At 40.3% G+C, this 17,377-nt stretch overlaps 1 protein-coding gene across 4 annotated transcripts in view; it reads left to right on the plus strand.

The window, feature by feature from the left end:
- EPG5 (ectopic P-granules 5 autophagy tethering factor) overlaps window positions 1–17,377 on the plus strand; it is a 136,283-nt gene that overhangs the window by 64,483 nt on the left and 54,423 nt on the right. For all 4 annotated transcript variants that reach the window (XM_082353305.1, XM_082353306.1, XM_082353307.1 and 1 more), the window contains exons 20-27: window positions 381–491; window positions 1,678–1,800; window positions 2,804–2,970; window positions 3,791–4,012; window positions 5,831–5,954; window positions 10,594–10,738; window positions 13,302–13,473; window positions 14,605–14,767. In XM_082353305.1, coding sequence (XP_082209431.1) covers window positions 381–491; window positions 1,678–1,800; window positions 2,804–2,970; window positions 3,791–4,012; window positions 5,831–5,954; window positions 10,594–10,738; window positions 13,302–13,473; window positions 14,605–14,767 — 1,227 coding nt within the window. The remainder of the gene's footprint in view (window positions 1–380; window positions 492–1,677; window positions 1,801–2,803; window positions 2,971–3,790; window positions 4,013–5,830; window positions 5,955–10,593; window positions 10,739–13,301; window positions 13,474–14,604; window positions 14,768–17,377) is intronic.

Below are 17,377 nucleotides of genomic sequence, written 5' to 3' on the forward strand. Positions count from 1 at the left end.
GTTAGAGAATTTATCTTTCAGTCGTCAGCTAGATAGTAGTCCTCTAAGGAGGTTCCCCCACATGCACCCTTCTCAGTACTGCTCTGTGGCCACTGCCTTTTTAAAGCTCTGCCTTAACAGTGTCTTATCCAGTAACCGTAGTCTGCTAAGTGCAGATCCTCATAAAGCCAAAGGAAGGACACCCCAGGAGGAGCGCTGCTCGTTACATTTGGCTGTAATGCGCAGCCTGGGATTGTAACTGCTGGTGGACTAATTACTGAAATCTGTGTCTTACCAGAATCTTCCATTGTAGTAAGGTAATTGCTGATATTCTTGAAAAGCTCATTGATTGTGTTGTTTAAAGCCTCCACTCTCTGCTCCACATGCTCCCCCTGGTGTAGAATGCTTTGGGCTACCACTGTGACCGGAGTCTGCTCTCTTCTTTGGTGAGCTGGATCGTGGCAGGCAACATCACTCCTTCCTTTGTGGAGGGCTTGGCCACACCCACTCAGGTAGGAAACCCACTGTGGACCATTTGTTATCTTTTTGAACTTTAGTATTGTTATCCTCCTTACCTACATTACTAATAGTCTAAGATAACTAACATCTTTTAACACTTTCTATGCATAGGAACACATTTTCATTGACTCCTCACAGTAGCCCTCTGTTGAGCCTGTGCTGTTGCTATTCCTGTCTCACAGGGGTGTTCGCTGAGGTTTCATGGAGTCAAGTGGCTGGCTCAGGGTCAGACTCCAACTGCCTGACTGCAGAACCTGGCCAGCTGCAGGGCAGAGCGTTTAAGCGTGGACGCTGGAGCCGGACCACCCGGGGTTCAGCCTTGGTTCTGCCATTTGCTAGCGCTGTGCCTTGGGCAGCTGGCTAACCTCTTTGTCCTCAGTTTCCTCAACAGTCAGATGGGACTAATGATCGCACCTACATGTAAAGCGCTTAGAACAGTGTTTGCTAGGTGTTGGCTGTTACAGTTATCATCGTTATCATTAATTCGCAGCATTACTTTCATCATTATCACCACCTCTCAGGACTTTGTGTGTCCCATTATGTCTCTGTTTTATCACTTAAATTAGTAGTAACATCCTTCAGCTTCGCATCACGCACTTACCTCCTGCTCTTCCTCATACCTCTCGTGGTCCAGCTGAAACATGCTCCATGCTGTTACCTGCATACATCTCTGGAGTTTCCATCTTTTGCTTAGCTGATCCTCTTACCAGGCATGCCTTCCCCTCCAGTCACTGCCTAGAGTCTTCTGTGGTATATTTACCTTCTCTGATCCCACCCTACCTCCTCTGGTTTCCCATAGCACTCGACCCCTGATTCAGGACTCACACTTCTCACTTTACATTTTGGTTACTTATATTAGTCTTGTCTCCTCTGGCGAATGCAAAACTTCTTAAGGGCAGAGCTCACGTCTGGCCCTCTTTCCTATCCCTCGTGCATACGGAACCTGCCCACTAAAGTTGAGCAAACAAACATCTTTTACTAAAGTAACCTTTCTAAAGTAATTTAACAGTTTTCAGTGGCCTATTTCATGTAAATTTATATCTGTGATAAGAGTAGAAATAGGTATAAAAACTATGTTAATTTTAGGAACTGTAATGTTTATTTGTGGAATGTGAGGATGTATTTTGTCTGTCTGAGTTAGTAGCTCATTCCCCTCACCTTTACCTGGTGTTATTGTAGGTCTGGTTTGCATGGACAGTCCTGAACATGGAATCCATCTTTGAAGAAGACTCCCAGCTCCGAAGAGTTGTTGAAGGGGAATTGGTTACAAACTCTGCATTTACTCCTGACCAAGCTCTAAAGGTGCAAATAGCGTTCTGCATTTGAGTGGTAGAAGGTGGTTGACACTTTGATGCTGATGGGTTCACCTGTAGCTTTTGGACTTCTGTGTTTTCTTTTGTTGTGAATGTTTGGAAAGCACAATAACCAAACTAATGCTTAACATGGTGTAATTGAAGTGTATACCTCCTTCCCAAGGTTCTTTTAACATTGAGAGTCACAACCTAATAATTTGAGGCCGTGTTCATTGCATGTATAAAGGGGATTGCCTTTGTTTTAAAGCAGCAGAATCCCCTAGAGAGCTTGTTAAAAATCGGATTCCTGGACCCCAACCTCTGGGATTCTGAGTCTGGAGTGGGATCAGGAATTTATTTTTAAAAACTCCCTAGCTGATCCTTAGGCGAACTAAAGTGTGAGAAAGACTGGAATGAGGCTTTAGAATTAAAGACTTTCTATTTTCAGGTCCTATAGTATAGACTTTGCTTTTGGATTTCAGAGCCTGTCAAGGGATTTATCATTCTTGAACGTCCATTTAAAATCTAAATTTTTGGGACTTCCCTGGTGGTTCAGTGGTTAAGATTCTGCACTTCCAATGCAGGGGGCGCAGGTCCGACCCCTCGTCACGGAACTGAGATCCCACATGTCATGCGGCGTGGCCAAAAAAAAAAAAAAATCTCAATTTTCAAGAGGTTGATAAAATTTACTTTGGCTTTTATATTATTCTTGCACTATAGTGTTTTACATGCAAAGGAATGGAAAGGCATGGAAATGAGATTAGACTAGGTGATGCTTAAGACCCAGTCCAATTCTGGGGTCTGTGAAATTCTTGAAAAAAAGCTGCCCTACATGTCTTGCTACTAAGGTTAAAGTGTTAGCTAGCGGGTTGGAGAAGTAAGGTTTATATGACTTTTCTTTTTTCTTATTGATTCAAAAACACCATGTTCAGCATTTCATTTGAATCACTTAGGAAGTGACTGTTTGCAATTGTGGTCATTACATGGTTGCTCAAAGCCCGCCTCTTTTGTAGAAAGCCCAGGCTCAGCTGAAACTCCCCATCGTCCCGTCCCTCCAGAGGCTGCTGATTTATCGTTGGGCCCACCAGGCTCTCGTCACGCCTTCTGACCATCCTCTTCTGCCACTCATTTGGCAGAAGTTCTTCCTCCTGTATCTTCACCGCCCAGGACCGCAATATGGGTATGGTACCCAGAGTAGTAGTAAGTTTCTGTGAATCAGTTCCTGCCTTTGCATTGCTCTGCAGCTCTGTGTTCTCACACAGTGGCATGGGAGTTAGAGTCAATCTCTGGCTAGGAGCCTCCCTCCTTTCCTGTTTCACATCTATTAGACTAGACCTTTTCTGAGTTCAGGGTATCCTGTGGCCGCTCTCTCTTTACCACCCCCCCATACCCAGTTTGGTGAAGACAACACCCCGGGACCCTGCAAGGTTAAGCAGAGAGCTTCTGGAGCTGCAAAGGGAGAGACTGTCCCAAGCTGAGGCTGCTCGTGTGGCCATGGTGGAGCTTGTTCCGGGGGACTGGTGATGGGTAGTGCAGCTGTGGACGAAGGCCAGGCGGTGCCTGGGGGGAGTCCAGCATTTCCGCTGGATGTGAAGGGACTCTGGCCAGCTGTGGCTGCTCACTGTCACTGACCATCGCTGTCTGGCTCCAGCTCTGTGTCTAGTGCACCTGCACTCCCTTAACTCACCCCTTTGAAACATATGGATGTTGATTCTTCAGCACTTCTGTTTTCTACCAGATTGCAAGTTCTTTAAGAAAAGGGACTATCTTTAATCTCTTCTGTACCTCTAAGTGGTGACAGTGTCTTGAATTTGCATAGCATTTCGTTCTTTTAAAAACTGCTTTTATATGCGCCATCTTGTTGGAGCCTCATTATAACCATTGAGATAGAGATAGTATGTATTAATTTAATAAACTGACTTAACAGACTGTAATTTTGTGTCACATAGAAAGAGCATCTTGTGTTGATCCTGTTGTGATCTGTGCTTGCATTTTTTAAGGCTACCCATAGATGGTTGTATTGGAAGAAGGTTTTTTCAAAGCCCTGCTCATATCAATTTGCTGAAAGAAATGAAGAGGCGTCTGACTGAGGTGGCTGACTTCCACCATGCTGCGAGCAAGGCCCTCCGAGTTCCAGCAGAGGGCAGTGAAGGGCTGCCAGCGACCCAGGCTGGCACCCCTGCTTACCTGACTTCACCAGAACTGCACACGGAGCTCGTGAGGTGAGGCATGGCTATTTAGCCATTTATGTTGTTGTTTGCAGCACAGGTACTTGTGCCGGCTCTTTGATTTGTGTTACAGCTGCTGGATGTTATTCTCTTAACCTGTTAGATTGAATATGGAAGGTGGTTTTGACTATAGGTTTGCATCCTGTAATGTTTCTCTTTTGTGTTTCTTATGAGAGTGAATCAGCAATTTGGATGTACCTCTGTGAAGTGCCTGGAGTCTGAGTGAAAGCTCTTAAACCGGAGGGCTGGTGACCTCTTCTATTTCTTTATTTAACAACAGAAACAAACCCAAAGAAGTGATAATAGCAGGTTAACAACTAGTAAAGCCTGCTAGGATAGTTCTCTAAAAGAAATAAACGACCCAGGCAGGGTTCTTTAAGTGAGATTCATAGGCCCTCTAGGGGATTGTGGGATCCACCTGGGGTGCGGTGGATTCATAATCTTCCAAAACTGCTTCTAAAAATAGGCTTAATATTTGCATCCCCTAAAAGGTTAAGAACTCTGAGGTAAGTGTGTGTCGCTTTCACACTGTTCTTTCACCCTTCATTTGTAAGCTTGATGTAAACGAGATATTAGTCTTATAAATAAGACTTAATAAAAACGGCTCTTAATAATGAACTCTGAATACAAAGTGAATACAGATGTCTCGGTGAGGAAACCCAGTGTTTCGATCCAGCACTCAGGCTTCAGGCTTGATTGACCTCAAAACCTTAGGGCTTCTCTCAGCCTCCAGAATGATTTCTCCCTGTCTCTTCCTTGCTTGAAGGAAAATGTATTTTTAGCTGGGCTTAACCATTGGGAAGGCTTTATCTTTGAACGTTTAGATCAGCTAAGAAAGTCTTTGATGTTCCCTTTTGCCCTCCTTTGGCATGTTGTGAAGTAGACATATAACCCAGTCAAGCTGGAAGAGAGCTCCGTCCCAGCCTATCCTGTTTAAGAGCCTCAAAGCTCTGTCCCTGGGTCTCTTCCTACATAGACTGCTGCCAGGGTAAAGGCGGTATTTTTCCACTTTATTGAGAAAAGTCCAGCCACACCTCCTGGTCCCCACCTGGTACTTTGTTTGTAATTTGTGTGCTGTAGACTACTCTGGTACCTGTTGCTGCAAACAACTGCTTAAAATACCAGTGATCTGAGCTAAATGGACTGTCTTCCTTGTAAAAACAAAACAAAATAAAAACAAAGGAAGCATCATTAAATTTTTAAAAAAGTTTTTACTGGAAAATAGAGAATTTTTTTTTTTCCTGTTTTTAGCTTTCTTCTGTTCCTTCTTCATGGGAACAGGGTGCATACATGCTATGGGTTCTATTTGTGATTCTTTGAGGCAAGGGATTGTCATGGAGCCTAAAGCTGGCAGGTTCTTCCAATGCATAAGTTTAAAATGGCTTTTAATATTTTCTCTGAAAGACAGAAAAGGTGTTTATTTGAATGCTATCTAAACTTTTCCAAGCACCAAGGCTCACTGTGACTGATTGTCCAGGAAAGAAAAGCTTGAAATTCAGATCCTTGGTCTGTGTTAAAGTCACCTTCTCCAGTTATTTTTTTCTGTGTACTGTATTTAACCCTCTTTAGTAATAGAGTTCACAGAGCCCTTTCTTCACTCCTCTTGTTTTAGCAATTATTGCATCGTATGTAAATGATTTGTGACCTTTCTCCCTTGCTGGCCCTTCTTGGGAGTGTGGTGGTTGGAAACATTTTCTGTGTTATGTGCTTCCAAACTTTTATCTTTTAGTGCCAGTGCTCCTAGAGGTGTAAGAAACTTCGTTTGCCTGCACATCTTTTTGTATTTTATGTAATTATGTTTTTTTCTTTTAGGCTCTTCAATGTATATATATTATGGCTAGAAGACGAGAATTTTCAAAAAGGAGATACGTATATCCCTTCTCTGCCAAAGCATTATGATATTCACAGGCTAGCAAAAGTGATGCAGAATCAGCAGGTAAAACTATGGCAATGTCTCTCTTAGCATATCTAACTGTAATTTGAATTGGTCACTTTTATAACCTAATGGTAAAACCCCTTGTTGATACGGAAATCGGGTCACTGGGATGGTCATTGTTCTTGTGGTTTTGTCAATATATAAGTGATTTTTTTGTAGGATTATTTCCTTTTGAATCTCTGACCCCACTATGGCCTCACCTGAAGGCTTGAAGCTCATTCTGGGACCTTCTACAGCCTCATAAACACAGCCTTTCTCTGACTGTATTCTTCCTTGTTTTAAATCATCAGCAGCTGAATACTTTTAAGCAGTCATCTCTACTCCCATAAAACTGTGTAAGAATTTGTTAAGATTGTTAAGATTCATACGTTGTATAGCAAGTTAGTAGCATGGAGATAGGGAGTTCACCTTTGTTTGCCTTTGGAGATGACTTACTTGTAGCTATCACAGTTTTGGTTGCCCTTTTGGAGATACTCAATTCTAGTCTTCACATATCCTAATTTGTTCTCTCCCTAGTACCCAAGCAAAGATGTCTGTGGTCTTTTTTAGGCCAAAACTTCTGAGTTTTCTCTAAGCTTCTGTAGCTATCATTTGTGTGAGTGTGTGTGTGTGTGTGTGTGTGTGTGTGTGTGTGTGTGTGTGTGTATGTATGTAGGTGTGTGTGTGTAGGCATATCTCTCCTGTTCCAGTTTCTTTTTTCTAGGGGTTGAACTCTACTGGGCATTGTCCCCCAACATTGGATGGGATTTAGGATCCTCTAAGACTTGAGAGACTTCAATTTGGGTCTTTAAACATAGTTGCTTCCACACTGTATATACTATTTCATCTCTAGTAGGTGTCGTTCACTTTCTTCTGTGTTCTTTGTCTTTCCTTCCTCTCTTTTCTTCTTTCTTCTTTCCTTCCCTTCCTTCTGTGAGTATCTATTGAATGCCTTTAAGGTGTCAGGCATCTAATACCAAAGATGAAAAGAAACTTGATGCAGTCTCTGCCTTTAAGGTGCTTACTGTCAAATGGGGGACTAAATAATTATTTCATCCGGTGATGAAGACTGTGGGGGTGGAATGCACAGGGTGCTGTGGAAACATGCACAAATGGCACATGATTCAGACTGAGGCTGGAGTGTGACCTTTGAACTGAGCCCTAAAGGACAAATGGGAGTTCTCAGGTTGAAAGGAAGATATGGTGATGCGGAGTGGCAGAGAGGACATTACCAGCAGGATGTCTTTTTCCAAAGTCTTTGTTTGAAGAGCTATTGAAATAGCAGGAGTAGTTAAATAAATGGATGAATTAAAAATATATTGAGCTCATGCAGCTCAATAACAAAAAAATGAACAACCCAATCCAAAAATGGGCAGAAGACCTAAATAGACATTTCTCCAAAGAAGATATACAGATTGCCAACAGACACATGAAAGAATGCTCAACATCATTAATCATTAGAGAAATGCAAATCAAAACTACAATGAGATATCATCTCACACCGGTCAGAATGGCCATCATCAAAAAATCTAGAAACAATAAATGCTGGAGAGGGTGTGGAGGAAAGGGAACACTCTTGCACTGTTGGTGGGAATGTAAATTGATACAGCCACTATGGAGAACAGTATGGAGGTTCCTTAAAAAACTACAAATAGAACTACCATACGACCCAGCAATCCCACTACTGGGCATATACCCTGAGAAAACCATAGTTCAAAAAGAGTCATGTACCAAAATGTTCATTGCAGCTCTATTTACAATAGCCAGGACATGGAAGCAACCTAAATGTCCATCGACAGATGAATGGATAAAGAAGATGTGGCACATATATACAATGGAATATTACTCAGCCATAAAAAGAAATGAAATGGAGGTATTTGTAATGAGGTGGATGGAGTTAGAGTCTGTCATACAGTTGTAGGGCAGATCAGATAGTACAAGGACTTCCAAATTCGTAGCTTGGGCAGCTGCTGTTTACAGTACTGGAAGAGGAAGTGCCTGAGGGGCTTCAAGGAGAGCTCTTATTAAAGAGTTGGTGGGGAGGGGATATACAGGTCTAGAGTTCAGGAATGGGGTAGTGTAGGAAATGTGGGTGTAATGGTAATAGAGTATTTGGATTAAGAAGAGGACTGAAGATGGAACTGAGAAGTAACATTGAAAGGCACAGAGAAATAAGGCTGAGAATACAGGGCCAGAGAAATAGGAAAAATACACAAATGGTCATGGTATCCTGAAATCTTTTGAGTGCAGGTCCATACTCATCTCTTCTTTATACTCCACAACCCAAAGCCTTATCTGAGAATTTGCATGTAGTAGGTACTTGGTCAGTGTTTTAAAAAATTAATCATAGCTTTCTTGGTTCTCTGATATTTATCTTGGTTCCCCAGCATCTACACGGTTAATTGCTTTCTTTTTTTTTTTTAAGTCTGCTTGCCATTTGATTTTTTAAAAATTTTTATTTATTTATTAAAAAATTTTTCTTATTGGAGTATAGTTGTTTTACAATGTTGTGTTAGTTTCTGCTGGCCTTTTAATTTTATAGCTCGTATTTTGAATCAGTAATTCAGGTTCAGAGTTATTCTGTCTTTTAGTGGTTTCTGAAACATCTCTGCTTACCCATTGTTAATTCTCTGTATTCTTTTCTAATTGTTAGCCTCTGCCAACAGTACGTTAGCACAGAGGTGGAGAAAGTGACATCCAGACCCCAATTAAAGGAGATGTGTATACACAGTAGGAGCGTCTGGTACAGCACCTCAAACTGTTTGGTGCGTCCAAGATCCAGGCTTGTGATCAGGATGACTTTGGAGTTCCTTCTCTGAGTCTGGAATGCCTTGTGCCATGATTGGTTTGGAAATAACGATTTAGGACTTCATGGGAGTGTGCTAACTGAGAAGCCTGAAACATTTTTACATTTATAGGTATCCTTTAGAACACTCAAAATCAGAAAAAAAAAGAAAACCATCGTCCACAAAACCACAGTCCATATCTGCTCATCAGCTATTACTGTTTGAAGTAGTTTTTGGTGTTCATTGATAGTTGACTTTCTTTTTTACTAATGGCAGTCCACCATTCTAATATGTAGTCATCACCAGAGTGAAGTATATGTCAGACATATATTTTATGCAAGACAAATATGCAAAATATGCAAGACAGCTCACTGGAGAGTGGGAGGAAAATACTGGAATTTCTGTTTCTATTATTTTTGGTCAATCATATCTATTTACTTATTTATTTTACCTTTTGTAATGAAAAATTCAATCATACAGAAAAATAGAATAGTATAATAGACATGCCCTTCTCCCTCTGCCTGTATGTATCATGTGTCTAGTTTCACCTATAGCCAATCCAGTCCCACCACCATGTTGGAGCTAATCCTAGAGGGCATTTGATACGTATTTTAAAAGACGAAGATTAAAAAAAAAACAGGGCATCCCTGGTGGCGCAGTGGTTAAGAATCTGCCTGCCAGTGCAAGGGACACAGGTTCAAGCCCTGGCTGGGCAAGATCCCACATGCTGCGGAGCAACTAAGCCCTTGTGCCACAACTACTGAGCCTGAGCTCTGGAGCCTGCAAGCCACAACTACTGAGCCCACGTGCCACAACTACTGAAGCCTGAGCGCCTAGAGCCCGTGCTCCGCAACAAGAGAAGCCATGACAATGAGAAGCCCACGCACCGCAACGAAGAGTAGCCCCCACTCACTGCAGCTAGAGAAAGCCCACGCACAGCAACGAAGACCCGACAGAGCCAAAAATAAATAAATAAATAAATTTATTAAAAAAAAATAATAGCATAATCCAAGAGCATTTACATTTGAAATATATTAACAGTAATTTCTTAATATCAAATATCTAGACAGTGTTCAAATTTCCAGTGCTCTTACAAATGTCATAAAAGTTTTGTTTTTATTTACTTTTACAGTTTGTTTGAATCAGAGTCTGCATTTTGTAATTGGTTGATAGTTCTTATTAATCTGTTTAAATCTATAGGTCCTCCCCTTATCCTTTTTTTTAAAGTGCAATTTATTTGTTGAAGAAACTGGGTAGTTTGTCCATAGAGCTTCCCCACAGTTTGGATTTTGCTGATTATATGTTTGTGGTGTAGTTTAATATGTTTTTCTGTCCCCTGTATTTCCTGTAAGTTGGTATTGGGACCTAAGGCTTGATATAATCCAGATCCAATTATTTTCAATATATTTATTTTTTATCTCTTTAAAATTTGTTTTTGTTTTTTTTACCTATGTCTTATATTAGTTCAGTAGTATATGTATGTAATTTATAAATATACATTTAGTGAGGCTGTTGCAATAATTTTTTCCAGTCATGGTACGCAATCAAAAGGTTTTGAGATTCCTAAGGTTGTTAGACATTTAATTTTTTAATTTATTTATTTGGCCACACCACACGGCTTGCAGGATCTTAGTTCCCTGACCAGGGATTGAACCCGGGCCCTAGGCAGTTCAAGTGCCAAGTCCTAACCACTGTACTGCCAGGGAATTCCCTAGAGTGCCCATTTTAAATGCGATTTATCCTAATGCTTGGAGAACTTGGAGTGGACCACCTCATGTTGAAACTTATGGGTTCACTCTAAAGTTAAATATACAGTTTTATATGTGAATATGTGATTCATCTCTGAAAGTTAAAGTCCTGTGGTTCCATTTTAGGACCTGTGGATGGAGTATTTGAACATGGAGCGCATACATTATGAGTTTCAGGAAACCATTAGTCTGTGGATGCAGGCCAAGCTTGAGTCCCATTCTACACCCTGCAGTTCGTCAGTGCCGCTGGACTTCACTGATCCTTTGTTGGGTGAGTTGTGTGAGTGAGCATGAGACCCTTTGAATGAATGAGTGAGTGAATGAATGAGTGAATGAATGGGTGAGTGAGTGAATCAGAGCCACTGAGGGTTAAGGTTCACAAAGTGTACCCCTCAGTGAGAACTGCTTTTTTAGGAGTTCATTGTTAACTTGTTAACCACTTGGGGTTAGGTTATGCTTTGAATGAGAGAAATTCCAAGAACAGTGAGGACTTAAATAAGATAGGGATTTTTTTTCCATGTAAAAGAAGTCTGGAGGCAGGCAGTTCAGAGCAGTAGCTTTATGGCCTGAAAGCCTTCAAGGACCCGTGCTCCTCCTATCTTGCTGTCTAACTGTGTTCACATCTGGCATCCACTTATGGTTCAAGGTGGCTGCTTAAGCTTAAGCTGTCACATTTGCCTTCCATTCAGCGGGTAGGGAAGTCTCCCTCTTTTAAGGACTCTTTCAGGAAGCTGCTCATAGACTTTCCAGTTACATCTCATTGGCCACACTGAGGCATGACCCTTGCCATGGAGTTTCCCCCGTCTGGATGTTGCTAATTATACCTTTGTGGTATAGTTTAATATGTTTTTCTGTCCCCTGTATTTCCTGTAAATTGGTATTGGAAAAGTGATAAGGTAGCTTGTGGTTCATTTTCTCCATGATGCTTTAAAAAGACATTTTAATTGACTTACAACATGTAAAGTAAAAGCTAGAATTTAATTATTTGGGGTTTGCCTTGAGCCGATAAGGAACCTGAAGTGTATGGTGATTAGGTAACTTTCTGAAGTCACAAAGCTGGGGCTTTGAAGAGCAGGCTTCAGAGACCCTGCTCTTCACCACTTGTCTTGTTTCTGGAGATCACTACAGGTTGCAGTTCTAAATAAAATTAAAGCCTAGATTTTTAAATAATTAGTTTCAGGTTTTTCTCAGATGAGAGCAGGTTAGATGATGATTATATCAAACGATGGAACTTGTGATTGTGATTGTAGGAAAAATTTCAGCAGCTCTTCATAGGTTATTGTATACTTACGACACCAACTTCTTTTTCTTAAATTTGTTGGCTTTGTAACTTTTTGTCAGTTGTGGTCCAGAGTTGTGATTATAGTTAAATATGCTCTGAATTAAGTTTTTTTCTGTCTTTTGTTTTGTATTTAAAGTACCACCCTTGCTTTTTCTTTCGTAATAAGTTATATTGGGTTAGAAAAAGACCCTCCCCACCTCCCCCACCCCCATTTTCCTTTAGAGTCATGACCTAATGTTGCTTGAAAGAAACTTGAACATAGTCAGGAGTCTTACCCCATGGTGAATATCCAGCTTTGTTACATTCTGTGCATAGAGTGGTAGTTCTAGTGGAAAAACCCCAGCTATAAGGGACGGTCCTGGACTTGACCTGTTTGGAATGTTAAATTCCATCTGTTTGGATTACAAACAATACAAGTTTTCTTATGCCAAGTAAAGTCATGGCTATTAAGTTTTCTTTAATTTTTCTTAACAAGAATAGAAAATTGAATGCTATATCTGGAATGAAATCGGAAATTCAGAGTAGTCCCTTAAGTACTTTGTTGACTTACTGACTTGAAATTCCCTTGACCTCTCCCGACCTCTGCTATCTTACATGGCAGCATTTTTCTTCATGTTCTTCAGTCCCTATGAGCTGTGTGGTATGTGGATAGTGTAGTGAAAAGAAAGGAAGGGAAGATAGGAATTTATTGGACACCTACTGTGTATTCAGCTGTGTACTAAGTGTAGAAATATAAACATTTAAGTTGGATTGACCAGTATGAGATCATGTGAAATCTAGTGCAAAGTTGCATGGTACAGATTTACCGTTTTTTACCTTTATTTTTCTTATATGGTACATGATTTCTTATTTGGACTCGTAAATCAGTTTTTGAGTGAATGAACAAATGAATGAATGAATGACTGTATGACTACATAAATATAAGTTCTGTAGGAGTTCATGCCCATGTCTTCATTTATTTTAACTCTACTACTCTGCACCCTCCTGTTCAAACCTTGGCCTAATGCAGGACTTTTTACTCAGCTTCATTCCATAATGCCCATTCCTCTTTCTCCTATTCCTATGAAGTTTATTTGGATGATTGCATTAAACTCTTAACTGGGCTACCTGCCCCATTTCCCCAGTCCACTGTCCAGATGATAGCTACCATCTTTCTAAAGCTTGCTTAGAGTTATTCAGTAGATCCCTTTTACAGTAGTGTCAAGTCCAAACACCTTAGCATGTTATGCAAAGCTGTCTAGGGTGATAATTTAAGATTGTGAGCAGTAGGTCTTTGACTATCATCAAGACTTTTTGAGGATAAGAATTCTATTTAATCATAACACATGCTCCTGAGCTCCCAGCTCCTGGTAGAGTATCATTAGGCTGGTGGGTGATCCCTCAGAACTGGCAAGGAACAAAAGATAATTTTATTCATTTAGGCCTCTGGTGATTTAAACAACTATTCTTCAGATCTCTAACATTCTTTATGAAGGTAACAGATTAGTTTTGTAGTACATTATGACCTAGTAGTAGCCATTATTCAGTAAATATGACTTAATTTTTTTTTCAGCTAAAGAAAGGGTTTTAAGTAACCTGCGGAAGCACGAGGACCCCCAACCTCCCCTTGTTCTGCAGCCAATGAGGCCTCCTGTGCCAGTTATTTCCTCAGCCTCGATCCTGAGTCAGAAGGACGCCATCCAGCTGGTACGCACAGACCTGAATCTGCTGCGGCAGCAGGCCAGGTGAGACCACAAGCCCTCCAGGATCATGCTTCTGTGCTTGCTGCTTTGACAGCCTGATGAGTAGCACCTAGGAGAGCTTCTTCATTAGCCTTCTCACCACCAGGGTAATTTGACCAGACTGGCTCAGATGGTTACCTTAGTTAACCAAGTTGTGACAAGTCTTTTAATTTCATGTGGACATTACATGGTGCTTTCATGGCCTATATAAATTGTACAGTTTCTTGTGGCATTTCCAAGTGTCAGCAGTGCCAGCTAAATTTTTTTCTTACGCTTTTCCTGAGGAAATCTTCTGATACTGGAAAGATGGTGTTAAAAGGGAATGAAATGAGATTTACTCTCTTTTGTCACTGCTTTGCTCTCTTACTCCCCATATTCTTTTAAAAATTGACACAGATACTTGATCGAAGTGTGGGAAAGTCATTTTAGTATTTTGAGTTCACAGTGGATACAGAATGATCACCTGTATAAGGTTTTGATTGTAGCTTGTGATCCTGTGAGGAGGAGTGCGTGTAGAGTCTGTTTTATTTATAAAGTGAAAGAGTTTATCTTCGCAAAGCCCATGGGAATCAATCTCTTATTGGCCCTTTATCCCTTGGTTGTCTTTGGTTTAGTCATGTATTGTATGTGTGTTGTTTGCACATGCACCACACAGGCCGCCTGCACATCACCGTAATAATCAATACAGTTAAAACAGTGTTGACACCCGTGTAAACAACTAGCTTTCCATGTCTTCCACATCTCAGTTTGAATTGCTAATATCTAAAAAGTCACTGATACTTACAAATAAGGTCCCCCTTTAGGATGATTAAATCAGGATGGAATTCTCATTTGTTCTTCTGCATTTAAGGGTTCATTTAAAAAAACATTGTTGATATAACACAGATTCTAAATGGAGCTTTGTTTCTGGCTAAAAAGTTGTCTTACTTTTCCTTCCTTTTTTAACTCTCTGACTGCCAGGGAGAGGGTTTGGGTAAGTCTTGGCACACACACCTTTGGTTTTTTGTTACTGTGGAATTCTTGTGCCTTATCGTTCTCTAATGCAGGCTGGGGGTGACTGGAAGCCTTTATCACTTATCATTAAATCTTTCCTAAGACTTTTTTTTTTTTTAACCTACCGATGATGTTTTTCAGAACTGCAGCTCTTCGGGAATCTCAGCAGGTTGTGCTGGACAGTGAGCTGTTGGACACAATGCCCAAGCAGTATGTTAATCGAGAAGAACAGACCACGCTACATTTGGAGTGTAGAGGCAGTAGTGGCAAGAAGTGCCAAGGAGCAGGAGTTGTAACAGTTCAGGTAAGATTAAGTCTCTTCATAATTCAGAGAATTGCATTTGCGTCCCTAATATTGGCATATCATTGAGAAAGACTGAAAGAAGTATTTAGTACATCATCCATGTCCCAAAACATTTAATAGTTTTGGGGAGAGTGAAGATACACACAAAGGTAATCACTTATTTCCATAAGTGCTGATGAGTCTTGTAAGACAGATAGTCAAGATAGAAATGAAAAGAAAAGGGGAATAATTGAGATGATTCTTGGAGAGAGGGGCTCAAACTAGTGTTAAAAGATTTTGGTGATGATAGTTTGGATTCAGTTAGAAGGAATGCGGGAACGGGGTCACCATGACTTCACCTAGGGGCCAGTGGCTCAATCGATCTGTTTCGGTTGTTTTTTTGGGGGGCGTGATTCATGTTGGAAAGGTTGGAACTCACATTGGAAAGGATCATCACGTGGGGGCTCTGGCTGAATGCTGCGGGTAGTGGGGAGCCACTGAAGACAAAGGTGGGAGGCACGTGCGAAAAGCAGATCAGTTGGGTGGAGCTTGCTAACAGGCCAAAGTTGGGTCTATGGCATCGTAAGGACTTCAGAATGGAAGGTTAGCCTTAGCCAGTATGTCATAGCACTCACTTTATGCCAGGTAGAGTCTAAACACTTTACAGAACTTGTTTTATCCTCACCACAATACTGTAAGGTGGGTATCTTTATTGTCTGTGTTTTCCAAGTGAAGAAATAGAGGCATAGAGAGGTTAAGTTACATATCCAAGGTGACGCTGCCAGTGAGTGGCAAAACCAGGAAGGCCCAGGCATTCCAGCTGCAGAGTGCATGCTCCTTAGTCACTGCACGGTACTCTTTCTGCAAGTGAATTCAGTATTCCGTGAGCTGGGAAAGAAATGCTTGGAGACAGGCGCTACCTGCTCCTTGACTACACTTGCACAAAAATAGCTCCTCTTTTTTTGTTAGCTTTTACAAATTGGGGTATTTATTTTACTGACTCTTGGTTGTCTTTCAAAAATTTCCCTTCTTTTTGTGCCAGTCCATATCTTAACAGTTCTAATGTATTTTTCATCAGTTTCTTCTAGGAGACTGTTTTCTTAAAATGTCTTCTTTGAAATAATTTTTTATACTCATATTTTTTATTACCTTCAAAATTCATTTCTAATTTTTTTCAACATAGTTGTATGCCTCTATTAAGAAATTTGGCCTGGAATGTGAGATTCCTAAATACTGAGATAATATCTTTGGCCAGGTACCTTATGAAGTTAATTTTCTTTTGGTGTGTTTTTATTCCCCCAGTTGCTAATGCTTTAGCAAGACTAAGGTAGAGGTGTTTAAGGAGGATCACTTGCTAAAATAATAAAACCGGAAGAAAAGTTTGCCAGCTGAGGGTGGAGTTTGAGTTGGTGGGAAAAAGGCTGAAAATGTATCCAGTTATAATAAAAAAGGGACATTTTATTACCAATCTGTGTTTTTACAAATATGGTATTTTTCCATATTTTGAAATTACATATCTTTGTCAGGCTGTTAATTCTATATAGAGAAGGGAATTCTCCTAAAATGCCTTTTTTTAAGGGACTACTGAGATAAGTACAAAGAAATGTCTTTCCAATTCTGGCTAATAGCTTACTGTTTGAAGAGTTGTAAATATTTGCTGTCCCAGCCAAAGAACAGGTCTGATTGCTTGACCTCCTATTAAATTGCAGGGTCTTGGCGGTGGAAAATACCATTAGGCAGACCTGGGAGCTTTAATTCTAAGCCTACCAGTGACCTGTCTTTTTTCCTTTTCAGAAAAAGGGATTATAGTCTTGATTTATCTGAACCCTTGAATTCAAATTTCTTTTATAACCTTTAGTTTGTTAATTCTGAAATAAAAAGGTACACCTTTTCTAAAATACCTTCAAAATAATTTTGATTGGAAGGAGATCAGAAAGAAGATGATCTATGATAGGGATTAAAATGAATATGCCTTAGATTTTGCTTTTACAGACAACACAAAAAATACTTTTCAAAAGAAAAATTGGTAGATGCTAAGATTGCTTGAAGGAAGAAGTAAAAAAACAAGAAAGGACAGACAGCAAAAATAGAGGAGATTTTATAGAAGCTTAAAGAATTTGAAAAATAACTGTGTTTTGTGGCCATAACCTCATTAGAAATATCCAAGTTTTCTTAAAGCACATTTTAATTTTCTGCTGGCCTTACTTGTTGCCCAGTGCCCTGACTTTCAGTTTGGGAAGTCCCATCATTTGGAAAATCCAGAAGCTTGGGAACTCCCACTGATGGCTCCTAGAAGTATCGGTATCAACAGTACTACTCCAGCCATTATTTTGCCTGATGATGCAGATGTGCCAGGGGAATTAAAAATGTAAAGACAGCAAGCAACTTTCGTAGTCTGAGACTTAAATAGGATTTCTTTGGAAAATTATACAGTAATTGCTAATTCCAGCTGTCCTGGGCAGTATTTACTGGTTGATACTTATAGGAACTGAAGATAAACTTTTTTTTTGCTACTCATTAATGGCTAAGAGCAAAGTGGAGGAAAGTTAAAACTCTAGCTGCCGTGAAGCTTGGGCATTATCTAAGCAAGTCAGTTAGGTTTGCTCTGATTTTTTGTTAAATATTGTACTT

This window comes from Balaenoptera borealis, assembly GCF_965194805.1.
Source record: "Balaenoptera borealis genome assembly, chromosome: 14".
Classification (NCBI taxonomy): domain Eukaryota; kingdom Metazoa; phylum Chordata; class Mammalia; order Artiodactyla; family Balaenopteridae; genus Balaenoptera; species Balaenoptera borealis.